The 16,435-nt window shown below is 47.8% G+C and overlaps 1 protein-coding gene across 1 annotated transcript in view; it reads left to right on the forward strand.

Annotated features, from left to right (window-relative positions):
* Positions 1–11,913, forward strand: part of LOC147096277 (zinc-binding protein A33-like) — an 86,875-nt gene extending 74,962 nt beyond the window's left edge. Inside the window, exon 6 of the mRNA XM_085973881.1 lies at positions 9,092–11,913. Coding sequence (XP_085830007.1) covers positions 9,092–9,624 — 533 coding nt within the window. The 3' untranslated portion in view covers positions 9,625–11,913. The remainder of the gene's footprint in view (positions 1–9,091) is intronic.
* The last annotated feature ends 4,522 nt before the right edge of the window (positions 11,914–16,435 follow it).

Genomic DNA, 16,435 nt, shown 5'->3' on the forward strand with positions numbered 1-16,435 from the left:
GGTGACTGATGAGTCCAATGCGGGACCTACAGTCTCTGTCACAGGTGGGGCAGACGGTGGTTGAAGGGGCGGGTGGGTGGGGTGCTTGGGTTGACGAGCGCTCCTTGCGCTGCCGGCGCTTGGCTTCCGCTTGCTCCCGGCGAAGAGACTCGAGGTGTTCGGCGCCTTCCCGGATGCTTCTCCCCCACTTTGTACAGTCTTGGGCCAGGAATTCCCAGGTGTCGGTGGGGATGTTACACTTTTTCAAGGAGGCTTTGAGGGTGTCCTTGAAGCGTTTTCTCTGCCCACCTGGGGCTCTCTTGCCGTGTCGGAGCTCCGAGTAGAGTGCTTGTTTTGGGAGTCTCGTATCGGGCATGCGGACAATATGACCCGTCCATCGGAGCTGATTGAGCGTGGTCAGAGCTTCGATGCTGGGGATGTTGGCCTGAGCGAGAACAGTGACGTTGGTGCATCTATCCTGCCAACGGATTTGAAGGTTCTTGTGGAGGCAGCGTTGGTGGTACCTCTTCAGTGTTTTGAGGTGCCTGCTGTACATGGTCCATGTCTCTGAGGCATACAGCAGGGCGGGTATCACTGCTGCTCTGTAGACCATGCACTTAGTGCCGGGTTTGAGGTCCTGGTCTTCAAACACTCTCTTCCTCAGGCGACCAAAGGCTGCACTGGCACACAGAAGGCGGTGTTGAACTTCATCGTCGACGTCTGCCCTTGTTGACAGTAGGCTCCTGCGGTATGGAAAGTGGTCCACGTTGTCCAAGGCCTTGTCGTGGATTTTGATAATCGGGGGGCAGTACTGTGTGGCGAGAGCAGTTTCGTAGAGGACCTTTGTCTTACGGATGTTTAGTGTAAGGCCCATGCTCTTGTATGCTTCGGTGAAGGTGTTGACGATGATTTGGAGTTTGACCTCTGGTTGAGTGCAGATGCAAGCGTCATCTGCATACTGTAATTCGATGACCGAGGATGTAACGACCTTCGATCTGGACCTAATGCGACGGAGGTTGAACAGTTTCCTGTTTGTTCTGTAAATTAGCTCCACTCCAGTGGGGAGCTTACTGAGGGTGAGATGGAGCATTGCAGCAAGGAAGATCGAGAAGAGCGTTGGTGCGATGACACAGCCTTGCTGGACCCCGGTTCGTACGGGAATTGGGTCTGTGGTGGATCCGTTGGTCAGGATCACGGCTTGCATGTCATCATGAAGCAGGCGGAGGATGTTGACAAACTTTTGAGGGCAGCTGAATTTGAGGAGGACACTCCATAATCCCTCACGGTTGATGGTGTCGAAGGCCTTTGTGAGGTCAAAGAAAGCCGTGTACAGCGGTTGGTGCTGTTCCCTGCATTTCTCTTGTAATTGACATGCGGTGAAGATCATGTCCATTGTGCCCCTTAGTGGGCGGAATCCGCATTGTGACTCTGGGAGGAGCTCTTCAGCCACTGGGAGAAGGGGACTGAGAAGGATTCTTGCGATGACTTTCCCTGTGGTAGACAGCAGGGAAACTCCTCTGTAATTACCACAATCGGACTTGTCACCTTTCTTGAAGATGGTCACATTTACGGTGTCTCTGAGATCCCCTGGCATGCTCTCCTCCTTCCAGAGAAATTAATTCATGAATTCACGCCAGTAGTGCTTCTCCACCATGATTTAGTGCCTCGGCGGGGATTCCATCTGCTCCTGAAGCCTTGTTCTTCAGTTGTCGGATGGCTTTTTCATGCCGGGCTGGGGTTGTGCTGAGGTGGTGGCGGGTAGCATGCTGCGGGCTGGAGTTGAGGACACTCGTCGAAGACAGAGTCTCGGTTAAGGAGATCTTCGAAGTGCTCCTTCCAGCGGGCACTGACTGTCTCTCTGTCCTTGATGAGTACCTCTCCATTGTTGGCCCACAGTGGGGTAGGGCCTTGGGTGCTTGGGCCGGAGATGGTCTTGACTGTGTAAGGGGTTTTCCTCGAGAGGTTTCCCTGAGGTTTCTCTCTCTAGAGGCCTCTCTCTCTTGCACAGTAAAACCTTGAGTGGTTCGACCCACTCGCCCCTTAGATTCTATACTCTGGATTTAGGGGCAAGAACTGTAATGTAGAGAAAACCCTTGTAGACCAAGTTTGATGAAACAAAATGAAATTTATTGCATAAGGAAAATGATCAAATCAAATGCAAGCAGATAAGGGAGTACATGGGAGGGAAAAACACAAACACAAATCATAATGACACAGTACTAACTAAAGCAAATACAGGCATCTTATACTCTACAAAGATCATCATGAAATAAGGAAACACACGGAACATCGAGGGACAACAACTCATGTTAATTGTACCCTTAAATCCACCCCCTTATTAAACCTATCTAGATCTGATTGTGAAGGGCCAGAAACATGCTCACCAATCCCACTAGGAAGTGCAAGGTTTTGAAATCGAGTCTGTGTTTGGTCCTTTCAGGCGTCTCGTCTCCACGTGGATCGTGGAGCCCCTGCGAGCTGCGCCACACCTCTCTCCTGAGGTGGGGGTCGGGGGCGGCTGGACACCGGCGGGCCTGGATGTCGGCGGGGTCGAGGATCATCGGCTCGACCCTGGTTAGAGGAGCCTTGGGCTGGCTCCCATCGCTTCTTCAGGTTCCTTTCCCCTCTCCTCCCGAGCCAGGGTGGCTGGAAGGTTTCTTCTCTTGTGGTTTTATTTTTTTGTTCCTTCTCCCAAGTTGAGTCGATGGCCTCTTGTTCCGGCAACGGCCCGGGGATGGTCGATGATCTCCCGATGTGCTTCCCCGGGGCAGAACGCCGGTTTTGAGACGGCCTTCTCGATGTTGGCTTTCTTCTTCCTCCTGCGATTGACTGCTCCTTCTTCTGGGTGTTCGGATTCAAGCTGCGTCTTTCCAGCTCTCCAACCCAACGTGTGTGTGTGTCAACCTGCGTGTCCTCCAGCTGCCAGCTTGTTCGGAGTGCCTTCTGCTGAAAAAGTCTCCCAGATATACCTTTCTTCCAAAGGCTTCACTTCCCGCCCAAAATCAGGTTAGTCTTTGTTTTAATTTTGGCGGGCTGCGAGCACAGTGGGGTAGCCATTATATTTTAAAATGTCTTAAATGGCTGGTAACAGGCCCATCTCTGGTTTGAAATTACCTCCATTGTTTTTAATGGCCTGCTGATCTCGTTATCTAGTCCTGGGTGCTGTTCTCATGAATATGAAATTGTCCCCTTTTGTCTGGGGCGACATTTTGATGGCCTCTGTCTCCAGGCCGATCTTGACTAGATCTACAGCTAATCCATATGCATACCTGTGGGTCTGGTTTCGTTCTCTCCGAAACGGCTTCCAGAACTTACTGTGGGTTGAATCCACAAATCTGTCTGAGGTTGCGCAGGAACCATTTTAAAGTGTCCCAATAAGCTGGTCACATGGTATGGTGGCCATTTTGTATGCCCTTTTTCTGGGCTTTTAAAACAGTCTTTAAAATCACGGCCTCTTCTGCCATTTGACCCTTATTAATACAAAGTCCAATTTTGTGAATCCTACAACTGTGCTAAAGAATCCACGCATGTCATGGTTGTCGACTAGTTGCTGGATCTCCTGCACTTTCTCCACCCACCATCTGTTCTTTAGGTCGCAAGGTTTTTGTTGGACCTCGGCCTTCAGGCGTCTGTAGAGCTGCTTTCTTGCTCTCGAGTTCTGTTGCTGTTTCCAGATCAGGAATGCCTTGCGCTTGCGGCTTATTAGCTCCTGGATCTCCTGGTCGTTCTCGTCGAACCAGTCTTGGTGTTTCCTGGTCGAGTGACCGAGCGTCTCTTCACAGGTGCTGATTATGGAGGCGTTGAGTGCAGACCAGGCGCTGTGGGCACTCTGTGTCTCCGCATCATAAGATATTATAAGATATTATTGGTTATAAGATATTAAAACAAGAATTAAAAAAAACAACTAACATGTAATTCATAACAATCTTACAGTCCCTGCCTCGTATCTCAGTCTCTGGAATTCCATTAATCCTCTCGGCTTTTCTCACAGACTGACTGTCGCTTTGCTAACAAGACTTGTTAAAGTCTGCACCTTTAATATTTGGTCAAGCAGGCCCAAGGCCTCTTCTATTTTAAAATCTAACCGGGTCTTTCCAAGGCGTATTACACTGGTTTACAAACATGATTATTCAAGAATCGGCGAGCATTGACTAACAGTTACATAATACCAACCTAAACCTACAACTAATAATGTTTATTTCATTTCGTCCATGTTAGCTAGTGGGAATCTGAAATGGGGATTTCTCAGGATTCTTACACTGGTACAGACAGATACTCACTGGAGGACTTATCAGGAACAGTTGTAAGCGTGTAGCTCTCATCTCCTTACGCTGCTCGAAGCTCGAAGTCCAAGTCCCTCTGAGCTTTTGGGTGTTGTTCCATTTATCGACCCCACCCATAAAACTGGCCCCGCCGCCAGATCGGGATAATGAGCCTGGCGAGTTTCCACTGATTGTACCCGTTTGAGGAAGCTCTTCAAATTGAACCCATTTTTAGGGGCACAGGCACTAGTAGGCACGTTTTAACAGTTTTTAAATATTACAAAATATTTAATTTACGAAGAAACTGACTAGTGTACACCAGTGAAACTAGTAAATGGTTCAGTACAGTTTTAAAGTCATTCTTGGTCATCTGAAATCAGACTACTCACAGGTGGAGGATTAGACACTCTGAATAAAATGCTTATTTTTTGTGACCATAGAATGATACAAAACAAAAGGAGGCCATTCGGCCCATCTTTGGTAGAGCTATCCTATTAATCCCAGTCCCCTGCTCTTTCCCCACAGCCTTGTCATTTTTTCCCTTGAACTATTTATCCAATACTCTTTGGAATGTTACTATTGAATCTGCTTCCACCGCCCTTTCAGGCAGCGTGTTCCAGATCACCACAACTCGCTGTGTAAAAAATGTTTCCTCATGTCGCCTCTGGTTCTTTGGCCAATCACCTTCAATCTGTGTCCTCTGGTTACCAACCCTTCTGCCATTCGAAACAGTTTCTCCTTATTTACTCGATCAAAAACATTCATGATTTTGAACACCTCTATCAAATCTCCTCTTAACCTTCTCTGCTCTGAGGAGAACAACCCCAGTTTCTCCAGTCTCTCCACGTGACTGAAGTCCCTCATCCCTGGTACCATTCTACTAAATTTCTCCTGCACCCTGTCCAAAGCCTTGACATCCTTCCTAAAGTGCGGTGCCCAGAATTGAACACAATCCTCCAGCTGAGGCCTAACCAGTGTTTTATAAATGTTTAGCATAACCTCCTTGCTTTTGTACTCTATTCCTGTATTAATAAAGCCAAGGATCCCATATTATTTTAACAGCCTTCTCAACTTGTCCTGCCACTTTCAAATATTTATGTACATACACCCCAGGGGTCTCTCTGTTCCTGCACACCTTTAAAATTGCACCATTGAGATCATATTGCCTCTCCTCATTCTTCCTACCAAAATATCACTAAACACTTCTCTGCATTAAATGTTGTCTATCACTTGTCTGACCGTTTCACCAGTCTGTCTATGTCCTTCTGAAGTCTGTTACTATCCTCCTCAATATTTACAACATTTACAAGTTTCATATCGTCTGAAAACTTTGAAATGATGCCTTGTCTACCCAAGTCCAGGTCATTAATAGATATCAAAAGGAGCAGTGGTCCTAATAAGGACCCAGGGATCACCACTGTGTACTTCCCTCCAGTCTGAAAAACAACCATTCACCACTACTCGCTACTTTCTGCCCTTTAATCACATGGGCTTTAATTTTGATAACAATTCTCTGATGTGGTACCTTACATAGAAACATAGAAGATAGGAGCAGGAGTCGGCCATTCGGCCCCTCGAGCCTACTCCGCCATTCAATGAGATCATGGCTGATCATCCAAATTCAGTACCCTGTCACTGCCTTCTCCCCATATCCCTTGATCCCTTTAGCCTTAAGAAATATATCCAACTCCTTCTTGAATATATTTAATAAATTGGCCTCAACTGCCTTCTCTGGTAGAGAATTCCACAGGTTCACCACTCTCTGGGTGAAGAAATTCCTCCTCATCTCAGTCCTAAATGGCTTACCCTTTATCCTTAGACTGTGACCCCTGGTTCTGGACTCCCCGGCCATCGGGAACATCCTTCCTGCATCTAGACAGTCTAGTCCTGTTAGAATTTTATAAGTTTCAATGAGATCCCCTCTCATTCTAAAGTCCAGCAAGTATAAGCCTAATTGACCCAATCTCTCCTCATATGTCATTCCTGCCATCCCAGGTATCAGTCTGGTGAATCTTCTCTGAACTCCCTCCATAACAAGAACATCCTTCCTCAGATAAGGTGACCAAAACTGCACATAATACTCAAGGTGTGGCCTCACCAAGGCCCTGTACAACTGCAGCAAGACATCCTTGTTCCTGTACTCGAATCCTCTCGCTACGAAGGCCAACATACCATTTTCCTTATTAACAGCCTGCTGCACCTGCATGCTTACCTTCAGCAACTGGTGCACAAGGACACCCAGGTCTCGTTGCACTTCCCCTTCTCCCAATCGATTGCCATTCAGATAATCTGCCTTCCTGTTTTTGCCACCATAGTGGATAACCTCGCATTTATCCACATTATACTGCATCTGCCATGCATCTGCCCAATCGCCCAACCTGTCCAAATCATACTGGAGTTTCTCGGCATCCTCCTCACAGCACACACGCCCACCCAGCTTTGTGTCGTCTGCAAATTTGGAGATATTACATACAATTCCCTCGTCTAGATCATTAATATATATTGTGACTTGCTGGGGTCCTTGGACCGATCGCTGCGGTACCCTACTAGTCACTGCCTGTCACTCGGAAAAAGACCCGTTTATTCCAACTCTTTGCTTCCTGTCTGCCAACCAGTTCTCTATCCAAGTCAGTACCTTGCCCCCAATCCCATGTGCCTTAACTTTACACGCTCATCTCTTATGCGGGACCTTATCAAAGGCCTTCTGAAAGTCCAAATAAACCACATCCACTGGCTCTCCCTTATCTATTCTACCAGATACATGGTCAAAAATTTCCAGTAGATTAGTCAAGCACCATTTACCTTTTGTAAATCCATGTTGACTTTGTCCGATCCTGTCACTGTTTTCCAAGTGCTTTGCTATTACATCTTTTATAATGGACTCTAGCATTTTCCCCACTACCGATGTCAGGCTTATGTCTGTAATTCCCCGTTTTCTCTCTACCACCTTTTTTGAATAGTGGGGTAACATAAGCTACCCTCCAATTCATGGGAACTGTTCCAGAGTGTATAGAATTTTGGAAGATGACCAGCAATGCATCTACTCTTTCTAGGGCCACTTCCTTAAGTACCCTAGGATGTAGATTATCAGGCCCTGGGGATTTATCGGCCTTCAATCCCGTCAATTTCCCTAACACCATTTCCCTACAAATACTGATTTTATTCAGTTCCTCCCTCTCATTAGACCCTATCTTCCCTGACATCTCTGGGAGGTTATTTGTGCACTCCTTTGTGAAGACAGGACCAAAATATGTATTTAATTGGTCTGCCATTTCTTTGTTCCCCATTATATATTCCCCATTATAAATTCCCCTGATTCTGACTGCAAGGGACCTACACTTGACTTCACCAATCTTTTTCTCTTCACATATCTATAGATACCTTGTTTTGAAAGCCGATACATACGACATCCACCTCACTACCTTCATCAACTCTCCCCGTTACTTCATCAAAGAACTCGATCACGTTAGTCAAACACGATTTGCCTTTAACAAATCTGTGCTGACTTTCGTTTACTCGCCCATACTTTCCCAAGCGCTGATTAATTTTGTCCCAGATTATTGTCTCTACAACTTTCCCCACCACCGACGTTAGGCTGACTGGCCTGTAGTTGTCAGGTTTAGCCCTCTCCCCTTTTTAAAAGAGCGGTGTAACATTTGCAATCCTCCGGTCCTCTGGCACCACCCCCAGATCTAAGGAGCATTGGAAGATTGTGGCCAGAACCTCCACAATTTCCCCCCTTACTTCCCCCAGTAACATAGGATGCATCCCATCCAGACCGGGGACTTTTCTACTTTGAGGAACACACATTCACACATCTACCCATATACACCCAGTCCCACAGAGTGACTTTCCTCAGTGAGTAATCTGGTGAGAGGAGTATGGAATGTGTTCAACCCCCAGCTATTTTAACCCCAGTTTGTGGTGCATTAAACTGGGAACAGTACTTAGTTGTACGTTGAGGCTCCTTTTCCAGCTTTTGTTCATTTTAGTATTTATATCCCCACAGAATCCCACAGTGCGGAGGCGGGTGTAATGTTTGATATTTTCAGAAGCTGTGACCTCCCTCCCTGGAAGCCCCGGTGTTTTCTGCTGTTGTCAGATCCTCGTTTCCTCCCCTCAGGGCGGCTCTTTTCTCGAATTGAAAAACAAAAAAATCAGTCAGAAAGGGGGAGCTCGGTGAGAACATCTCCCCTCCGATCCCCGGCCAGTCTCTGCCCCGATCCCCGGCCAGTCTCTGCCCCCGATCCCCGGCCAGTCTCTGCCCCCGATCCCCGGCCAGTCTCTGCCCCCGATCCCCGGCCAGTCTCTGCCCCCGATCCCCGGCCAGTCTCTGCCCCCGATCCCCGGCCAGTCTCTGCCCCCGATCCCCGGCCAGTCTCTGCCCCCGATCCCCGGCCAGTCTCTGCCCCCGATCCCCGGCCAGTCTCTGCCCCCGATCCCCGGCCAGTCTCTGCCCCCGATCCCCGGCCAGTCTCTCCCCCCTGATCCCCGGCCAGTCTCTCCCCCCTGATCCCCGGCCAGTCTCTCCCCCCTGATCCCCGGCCAGTCTCTCCCCCCTGATCCCCGGCCAGTCTCTCCCCCCTGATCCCCGGCCAGTCTCTCCCCCCTGATCCCCGGCCAGTCTCTCCCCCCTGATCCCCGGCCAGTCTCTCCCCCCTGATCCCCGGCCAGTCTCTCCCCCCTGATCCCCGGCCAGTCTCTCCCCCCTGATCCCCGGCCAGTCTCTCCCCCCTGATCCCCGGCCAGTCTCTCCCCCCTGATCCCCGGCCAGTCTCTCCCCCCTGATCCCCGGCCAGTCTCTCTCTAATCCTGGGTGAATCTCTCTAATTCTCTGCTTTTTCTCCCAGTCTCTGTGACCCTGGATGTGGAAACAGCGAGTCCATTGCTCGAGGTGTCTGAGGATCTGAAGAGTGTGAGATGGGCCGGGACCCGGAGGAATCTCCCTGACACCGGGAAGAGGTTTACAGGCTGGGCCTGTGTGCTGGGATCGGAAGGATTCACATCGGGGAGACATTACTGGGAGGTGGAGGTGGCGGGGAATCGGAGCTGGATTCTGGGAGTAGCCGCAGAGTCTGTGGAGAGGAAGGGAGCAGTCACACTGAGCCCGGAGACTGGAGTCTGGACCATCGGGCGGTTTTATGATGGGTTTTATGTAAACTCCTCCTCTCAATCCCCTCTCCCCACCGATCCGATCCCTGGGAAGGTGGGAGTTTATCTCAGTTATGAGTCCGGGACAGTTTCATTTTACAGAGCGCACACCAAGTCCCATCTCCACACCTTCACTGGGAATAAATTCACGGGGAAACTTTATCCTTTCTTCTGGACTTGGGATGTGAACAAGTGGCTGAGAATCTGCTCCGGCTCCGATCCGGGTCTGTAAAAGGGGCGGGGCCTCGGGCCGGCCCGCATCAACCATGACGTCACAGTGACTTGACCTCCTGCCATTCGCATCAGGAGCAGAGGTCAGGGGTCAGAAAATGTAATTTCCAAATTATACATTGTAAAATCCCAATGAGACTGTAAATACAACCAATAAAAATATAAAATGTCAGAAGAAGAAAGAGTTGCATTTCTATAGCGCCTTTCATGACCACCGGGCTTCCCAAAGCGCTTTACAGCCAATGAAGTACTTTTTGGAGTGTAGTCACTGTTGTAATGTGGGAAACGCGGCAGCCAATCTGCGCACAGCAAGCTCCCACAGACAGCAATGTGATAATGACCAGATAATCTGTTTTTTGTTAAGCTAATTGAGGGATAAATATTGGCCAAGACACCGGGGAAAACTCAAACACAAAAGCAAAATACTGCAGATGCTGGAAATCTGAAATAAACAGAGAAAATGCTGGAAATACTCAGCAGTCAGGCAGCATCTGTGGAGAGAGAAACAGAGTTAACGTTTCAGGTCGATGACCCTTCCTCAGAACTCTGCTTTGAAATAGTGCCTTGGGATCTTTTACATCCACCTGAGAGAGCAGACAGGGCCTCGGTTTAAGGTCTCATTGAAAAGACCCCTCCGACAGTGCGGTGCTCGCTCAGTACTGCACTGGAGTGTCAGCCTAGATTGTTGTGCTCATGTCTCTGGAGTGGGACTTGAACCCACAACTTTCTGACTCAGGAAGCGAGAGTGCGACCAACTGAGCCACTGGCTGACACTGTAATAAAAACAAAGACTAAAATAAAAAGTAAAACCGACAGCAACTCCATCCCAGCCCTTTCTCATCACTGCCCCACTCCTTTATATTAAAAAGCAGGTATAAGTTGTGCTCTCAAAATGAGGACATTCCTCAGTTCATCAGCACCATTAGTGATGAGAAATACACAAACTATCTTCAAGATGACGGGGAGTTTGCAAATCTTCGGTTTAACGGGCTGAATGTTCATAGAAACATAGAAGATAGGAGTAGGCCATTCGGCCCTGCTCCGCCATTCAACGAGATCATGGCTGATCATCCAAACCCTAGCACCCGGTCCCTACACCAACAGCCATCCCACCCAAGCCGTAACCCCACGTATTTAATCCCCCCTAACACTAAGGGTCAATTTATCATGGCCAATCAACCTAACCTGCACATCTTTGGACTGTGGGAGGAAACCGGAGCACCCGGAGAAAACCCACGCAAACACGGGGAGAATGTGCAAACTGCACACACACAGTCACCCGAGGCCGGATTTGAACCCGGGTCCCTGGCGCTGTGAGGCAACAGTGCTAATCACTTTTACTGCGGTGCGGGCTGTAAAATGGGCGGCAGATCCGCTAACGCTTGTTGTGGTAAAAGTGAAAATTCACCCCAGAGTGTTTGACATTCCCTCGCAGTTGTTTGTAGTGCCACTTTCAGCCAGGAGATGGGGATGGCGAGCTATACAAAGCGCTGTAAAGTTTTACAGTGCAGTATCGCCACCTGCTGGTGGGAACCGGTACTGAGGGAATATCAAAAACTGCAAATGCTGAAACACTCGGCTGATCAGACAATTCAGGCAGGACCTTCCTTCAGAACTGAAAGATAATGGGATCAGAAAAAAAGAATGGAAAATAAAACTAGAATTCTCTCTTCCGTGCTCCTGATACACACCAAGTCCCTGTCTGGAAAATCCGCATTCCCGGTTTGTCCAATGTTCAAAAAAGTACAGGTTGGGATTGTGGAATTTCCCAATATGGGCTCTTGCTGTGTGTCAGGAGAGCTGAATTCCAAAATCTGGGCCTGTATTCCGAGTACAGAGAGGAGATTAATCAGTTAAAAAAATCTCTGAAGTGGTTGCTGAAGACATGAAATTTATTTTCAGAGGGTGCCTGGGAGATACTTTGGTCAAAAGTGAATGGAAACTAGTTACTGGATTATCCTAGGCAGCGCCCTAGGTATGTGTCAGACCGTTACTTTACCCTTTGGTCCTGGATTTGAATCAAACAACAACAACAAATTGCATTTATATAGCACCTTAAACATAGTAAAATGACCCAAGGCGCTTCACAGGAATGTTATCAAACCAAATCTGATACTGAGCTTGGTCAAAGAGGTAGGTTTAATGTAATGTCCATGTAATGTAATTAGCGCCACAGTCACTCGGAGGAATGCCAGGGTTCGATGAACAGACTGACTATCTTCTTGTTCAGTATTACTTCTTTGTACTGGATGTTTAATGCATAATAAACCTGTTTTACTGATACACAATATACCTGGACCCAGAGTGGTTTGTGTAGTCACGGAGAAATTATTCTAAAGAACTTTTAAAAGCGACATCACCCCTCAGTCTTCTCTTATCTAGAGAAAAGAGCCCCAGCCTGGGTGCTCTCCAGTGACTCCTCCCACTGGACGTGGCCATCAGGTGAGGACACAACTGAGCTCAGCTCTGCTGTTCCCGAGACTGGAGTTAGTGCCTTCAGGAGAAGAAGCGAGGAAATTGAGGGTTGAGGGACTTCTACAAAGAAAGCCACATTATAAAAAGGCGATTGGCTGTGCTGGTGCTCAGCTCACTGTGTCACGGTGCTCGCTGCACTCCACACATGGTGATCTCCCAGTCTGAGCTGTGCTGCCCTATAAGCTGGAGTGAAATCTCTTTTACAGTCCTCAGTGCATTGAGAAATATTGTGGTTTTAACTTATTTTTTTCATGAGTAAGCTCTGTCACTGTAGTGTGGCAAATTCAGTTGTCCCCTTTTCCCCCGCCCCTCCAGTGCCACACATCTGTTCCCAGCTGATGGGGCTCACTGGGAAACTGTTCCTACCGGATATAAAACACAAAGTGCCGGCAGTGCATGGCAGGCCAGTCAGTATCTGTAAAGAGAAAAGAGCCGATTGATGGTTTGAATGTGAATCTTTTCATCAGAACTTGTGATGAGGCGTTATACACCTGAATCACCTTTTCTAATTCAGGTTTATTGTATTAGTAGATTCTGTTTTTTATATTATTGTTCACACCATGTCTCTGCTAATACGGAAATGTAACCTGCTTCAAGCAGATACAGAAGAAGAGAGCACCTTTGTTTTATTTCTTTACCTCCCTGCCTGTGCTGGGACGCGTCTTGGCTCTGATGTGAGCTCCCTGCTTCTGCTGGGATGCTGATTGCCTCTGCTGTGTGCTTCATGCATCTGCTGGAATACACCCTGGTTCTGCTGGGAAACCCCATGCCCCTGTGTGATTGATGCTCCTTTCCTCTCTTTACCTGCCTCTGTTGGCCTGAGTAAGACCTGGATCTCAATGTGTGGCCAACAACAGTGCCCGTGAACTTTCTTCCACGACATCCACGGGTATCTTGCTCCTGACAGACCAGTAAGCAGCGCCTGAACTTCCTGCTTTAGAGTTTTTGTCTGACAACATTTTTGTTCTTTTCGTTCGCTTTGTTTGTATTGTTAGATTAATGAATGTAATAAACATGGTGAGACTGCTCTAAAACCACGTGATTGCTGGTTGGATGCAAATTCATTACGAACAAAATAAATCAATGAACGAATTCTGGGGATAAAATCGGTTTTGGGCGGTAGTTCAAAATGTCCAGCTAAGTCCAGAATGAGGTGTGAACTGCAGGAATAAACACAGAAAATGCTGGAAATACTGAGCAGGTCAGGCGGCATCTGTGGAGACAGAAACAGAGTAAACGTTTCAGGTCTATGAGATTTCAAATATTGGGACTCGGTCTTCAGTGGAATGTGACTGCCGAGCTGCATGAACCATCTGTGCATTCCCGGGTATGTCCTGAGGTCGGGGATGCGATTTGGAGGGAGGGGGCAGTGACGGGGAGAGGGAGGGGGCAGTCATCGGGAGACGGAGGGGCAGTGATCGGGAGACAGAGGGGCAGTGATCGGGAGAGGGAGGGGGCAGTGATCGGGAGACGGAGGGGGCAGTGATCGGGAGAGGGAGGGGGCAGTGAGCGGGAGAGTTGGGGCAGTGATCGTGAGAGGGGGGGCAGTGATCGGGAGAGGGAGGGGCAGAGATCAGGAGAGGGAGGGACAGTGAGCGGGAGAGGGAGGGGGCAGTGAGCGGGAGAGTGAGGGGCAGTGATCGGTGTTATGTACATAAATAAATAGACGTTTTCATTATGTACAGCTAGCTTGTGCTAGTCGTTTATTCAGCCATGTGGACTAGTGTACAGCATCCATCTTGACTACTGCCTTGTGGGTAGCCCCTTTCTAAACATACAGCTCCACCTAGTGTACCATTCTAGAATGACATGTTACTGATCATTACATCCCCCTTCCTTAGAGGTTAAACAAAATCAATATCAATCAATCATAACGACATAAACATCTTCACAACAGTCAACACATTTTCAAAGCTTTACTTTATGAACTCTATAAGCTTTTCATTCTTTTATTATAGTTTTCTTTGTACTCAAAGATTAAGTCTATCAGGCTTTTTTACTTCATGTGTGGATCTTCTCAGCACAGGTAAGTCTGATGTGTTTTCATGAGAGCCTGTATGTGTATTTGTGTTAGATTGTTCTGGTGGTGAGTGACAAGATTCAGTTGCGGCATTGTCATCGATTTGCTCTTGGATAGTTTCTTGTGTTTTCAGAAGGTAACGGCAGTTCCTCCTGAGAATCTGTCCTTCCTCAGTTCTAACAGTGTATGACCTCGGTCCTACTTCCTCAAGAACTGTAGCTTTCCTGTTCCATGCATCTAGATCCTCAATCCTGACAACATCATCCCTTGTCAATGGTTTCAGAGTTTTGGATGACTTGTCATAGTGTAATTTCTGTTTCAGCTTTAACAGTTGAAGTCTCTGTCTCAGTTCCTTACTCTGCTTTTCTTTTGCACAGCGGGGTAGCATGGTGCGCAACTTGTGACCCATTAGGAGTTCAGCAGATGAAGAACCAGAGTCTAAAGGGGAGGCTCGGTAGCTCAGCAGGGCGAGATAAGGATCAGACTTGCTTTCTGTTGCTTTCTTCAGTAGCTGTTTGAGAACTTGAACACCTTTCTCTGCCTTACCATTTGACTGAGCATACAGAGGACTGGATGTGATGTGCTGAAAGTCATAATGTGCTGCAAACTGTTGCCACTCCTTACAGTTGAAGCACGGACCATTGTCGCTAATGGCAATTCTGGGAATCCCATGTCTGGCGAAGATGGATTTAACATGCATTATGACACTGCTTGCTGATGTGCTTGAGAGCAGCGCCATCTCAGGATAGTTAGAATAGTAGTCAATCACTATTAGATAGTCTTTACCATTCAAATGAAAAAGGTCCATACCAACCTTTTGCCATGGTGCTGTTGGTAAGTCAGCTGCTATCATTGGTTCCTTTGCTTGTTTGTTTTGGTGTTTCTGACATGTCTCACATTTGCCTATCATGTTCTCAATGTCCTTATTTATGCCAGGCCAATAAACAGTGTCTCTTGCTCTCCTTTTGCATTTTTCAATTCCGAGGTGTCCCTCATGAATCCTTTTGAGCATGTCTCGACGTAGAGCCTGTGGAATGACTATTCTGTTCTGTTTTAGTAATAGTCCACTTGCGACACTCAACTCTGACTTAATGTGATAGTACTTTGGACAGGAACCTTTTGGCCAACCATAATGAATGTTCTCTATCACTGTTTGTAACACTGTATCTTTTACTGTTTCTTCTGCTATTTGCTTTGATTTTGTGTCTGACACGGGCAGTGCAGCAGTGACCATTCTCACATGAACATCCACGTCTTCCTCAGTAGAGCTCACATGACTCATTGTGGGTGCTCGGGATAGTGCATCTGCTAACGCTATGGGCTGGATTTTCCTAAGCCCCTGGAGTCGGGTTGGAGGCGTGCGGGCGATAAAAATCGGAGATCCGGGGGTCCCGACCCCATCCCGCCTCCAACCCGCCTCCATGTCAATTTCATAGGAGTCGGGTTCCCGACAAGTGCTGGAACCCGACTCCCAGAGGCGGGAAGGGATTAAAGGCAATTAAACTGCCAGTTAACAGGTAGTTTTTTGCCTTTTCGCGATTTTTATTGCTGGTTTGTGGGCTTCCCGACAGCTCCAAACCACGAAAAGTTTTCGAGGCGGGACGTGGGTCTGAGGTCTTGGAGGGGTCGAGATGCCCAGTGTTCAGGTGAGTGAGGGGTGCAGGAGTGCAAAGGTAAGTGTTTTGCAAGTGTTTAAATAAGTTTAACTTACTTTTACTTACCTTTACAGGAGTCCTGCATTCCGGTGTCGGGAGTCGGCTGCAAGAAACACAGAAGCTCCGATTTTTAAAAAAAAATCAGCTTCTTTGTTTCTACAGCAAAATGATTTTAAAGTTATCCTGAGAAAGGACTGAGGCTGAATTAGCAGTTTTTCAGTGCTTGACAGCTTCAAACAGCTGTTAAACACTGATATTTCATGTGCCAAAAGCTTTTGACAGATGAAATGTCAATCTCTGACATCACCTGTTGCGGGTGGCCCTTAATTGGCCTGCTGAGCCCACAGGGCGGGCTCAACAAGGTCAATCAGAGGAAAATCCAGTGGGTTGGCCACATCTCCATGGAGGCGGGACAACAAGCCCGAATGTGGGTTTCCCACCTCCAACCCGCCCCCGTAGCAAAATCCAGCCCTATGTGTTTGCCTGGTGTGTAGATCAGTTCAAAATCATATCTTTGCAGCTTCATCATGAGTCGTTGAATCCTTGGAGACACCTCATCCAGGTTTTTATTTTATGTTGGAACCAGAGGGCAGTGGTCTGTCTCAACTGTGAAGGTGGGAAGTCCATATATGCAGCCATGGAACTTTTCTAGTCCAACTACC

This window comes from Somniosus microcephalus, unplaced genomic scaffold, assembly GCF_052327205.1.
Source record: "Somniosus microcephalus isolate GS21.2 unplaced genomic scaffold, FLI_Smic_1.0 unresolved_chr1, whole genome shotgun sequence".
Taxonomy (NCBI): domain Eukaryota; kingdom Metazoa; phylum Chordata; class Chondrichthyes; order Squaliformes; family Somniosidae; genus Somniosus; species Somniosus microcephalus.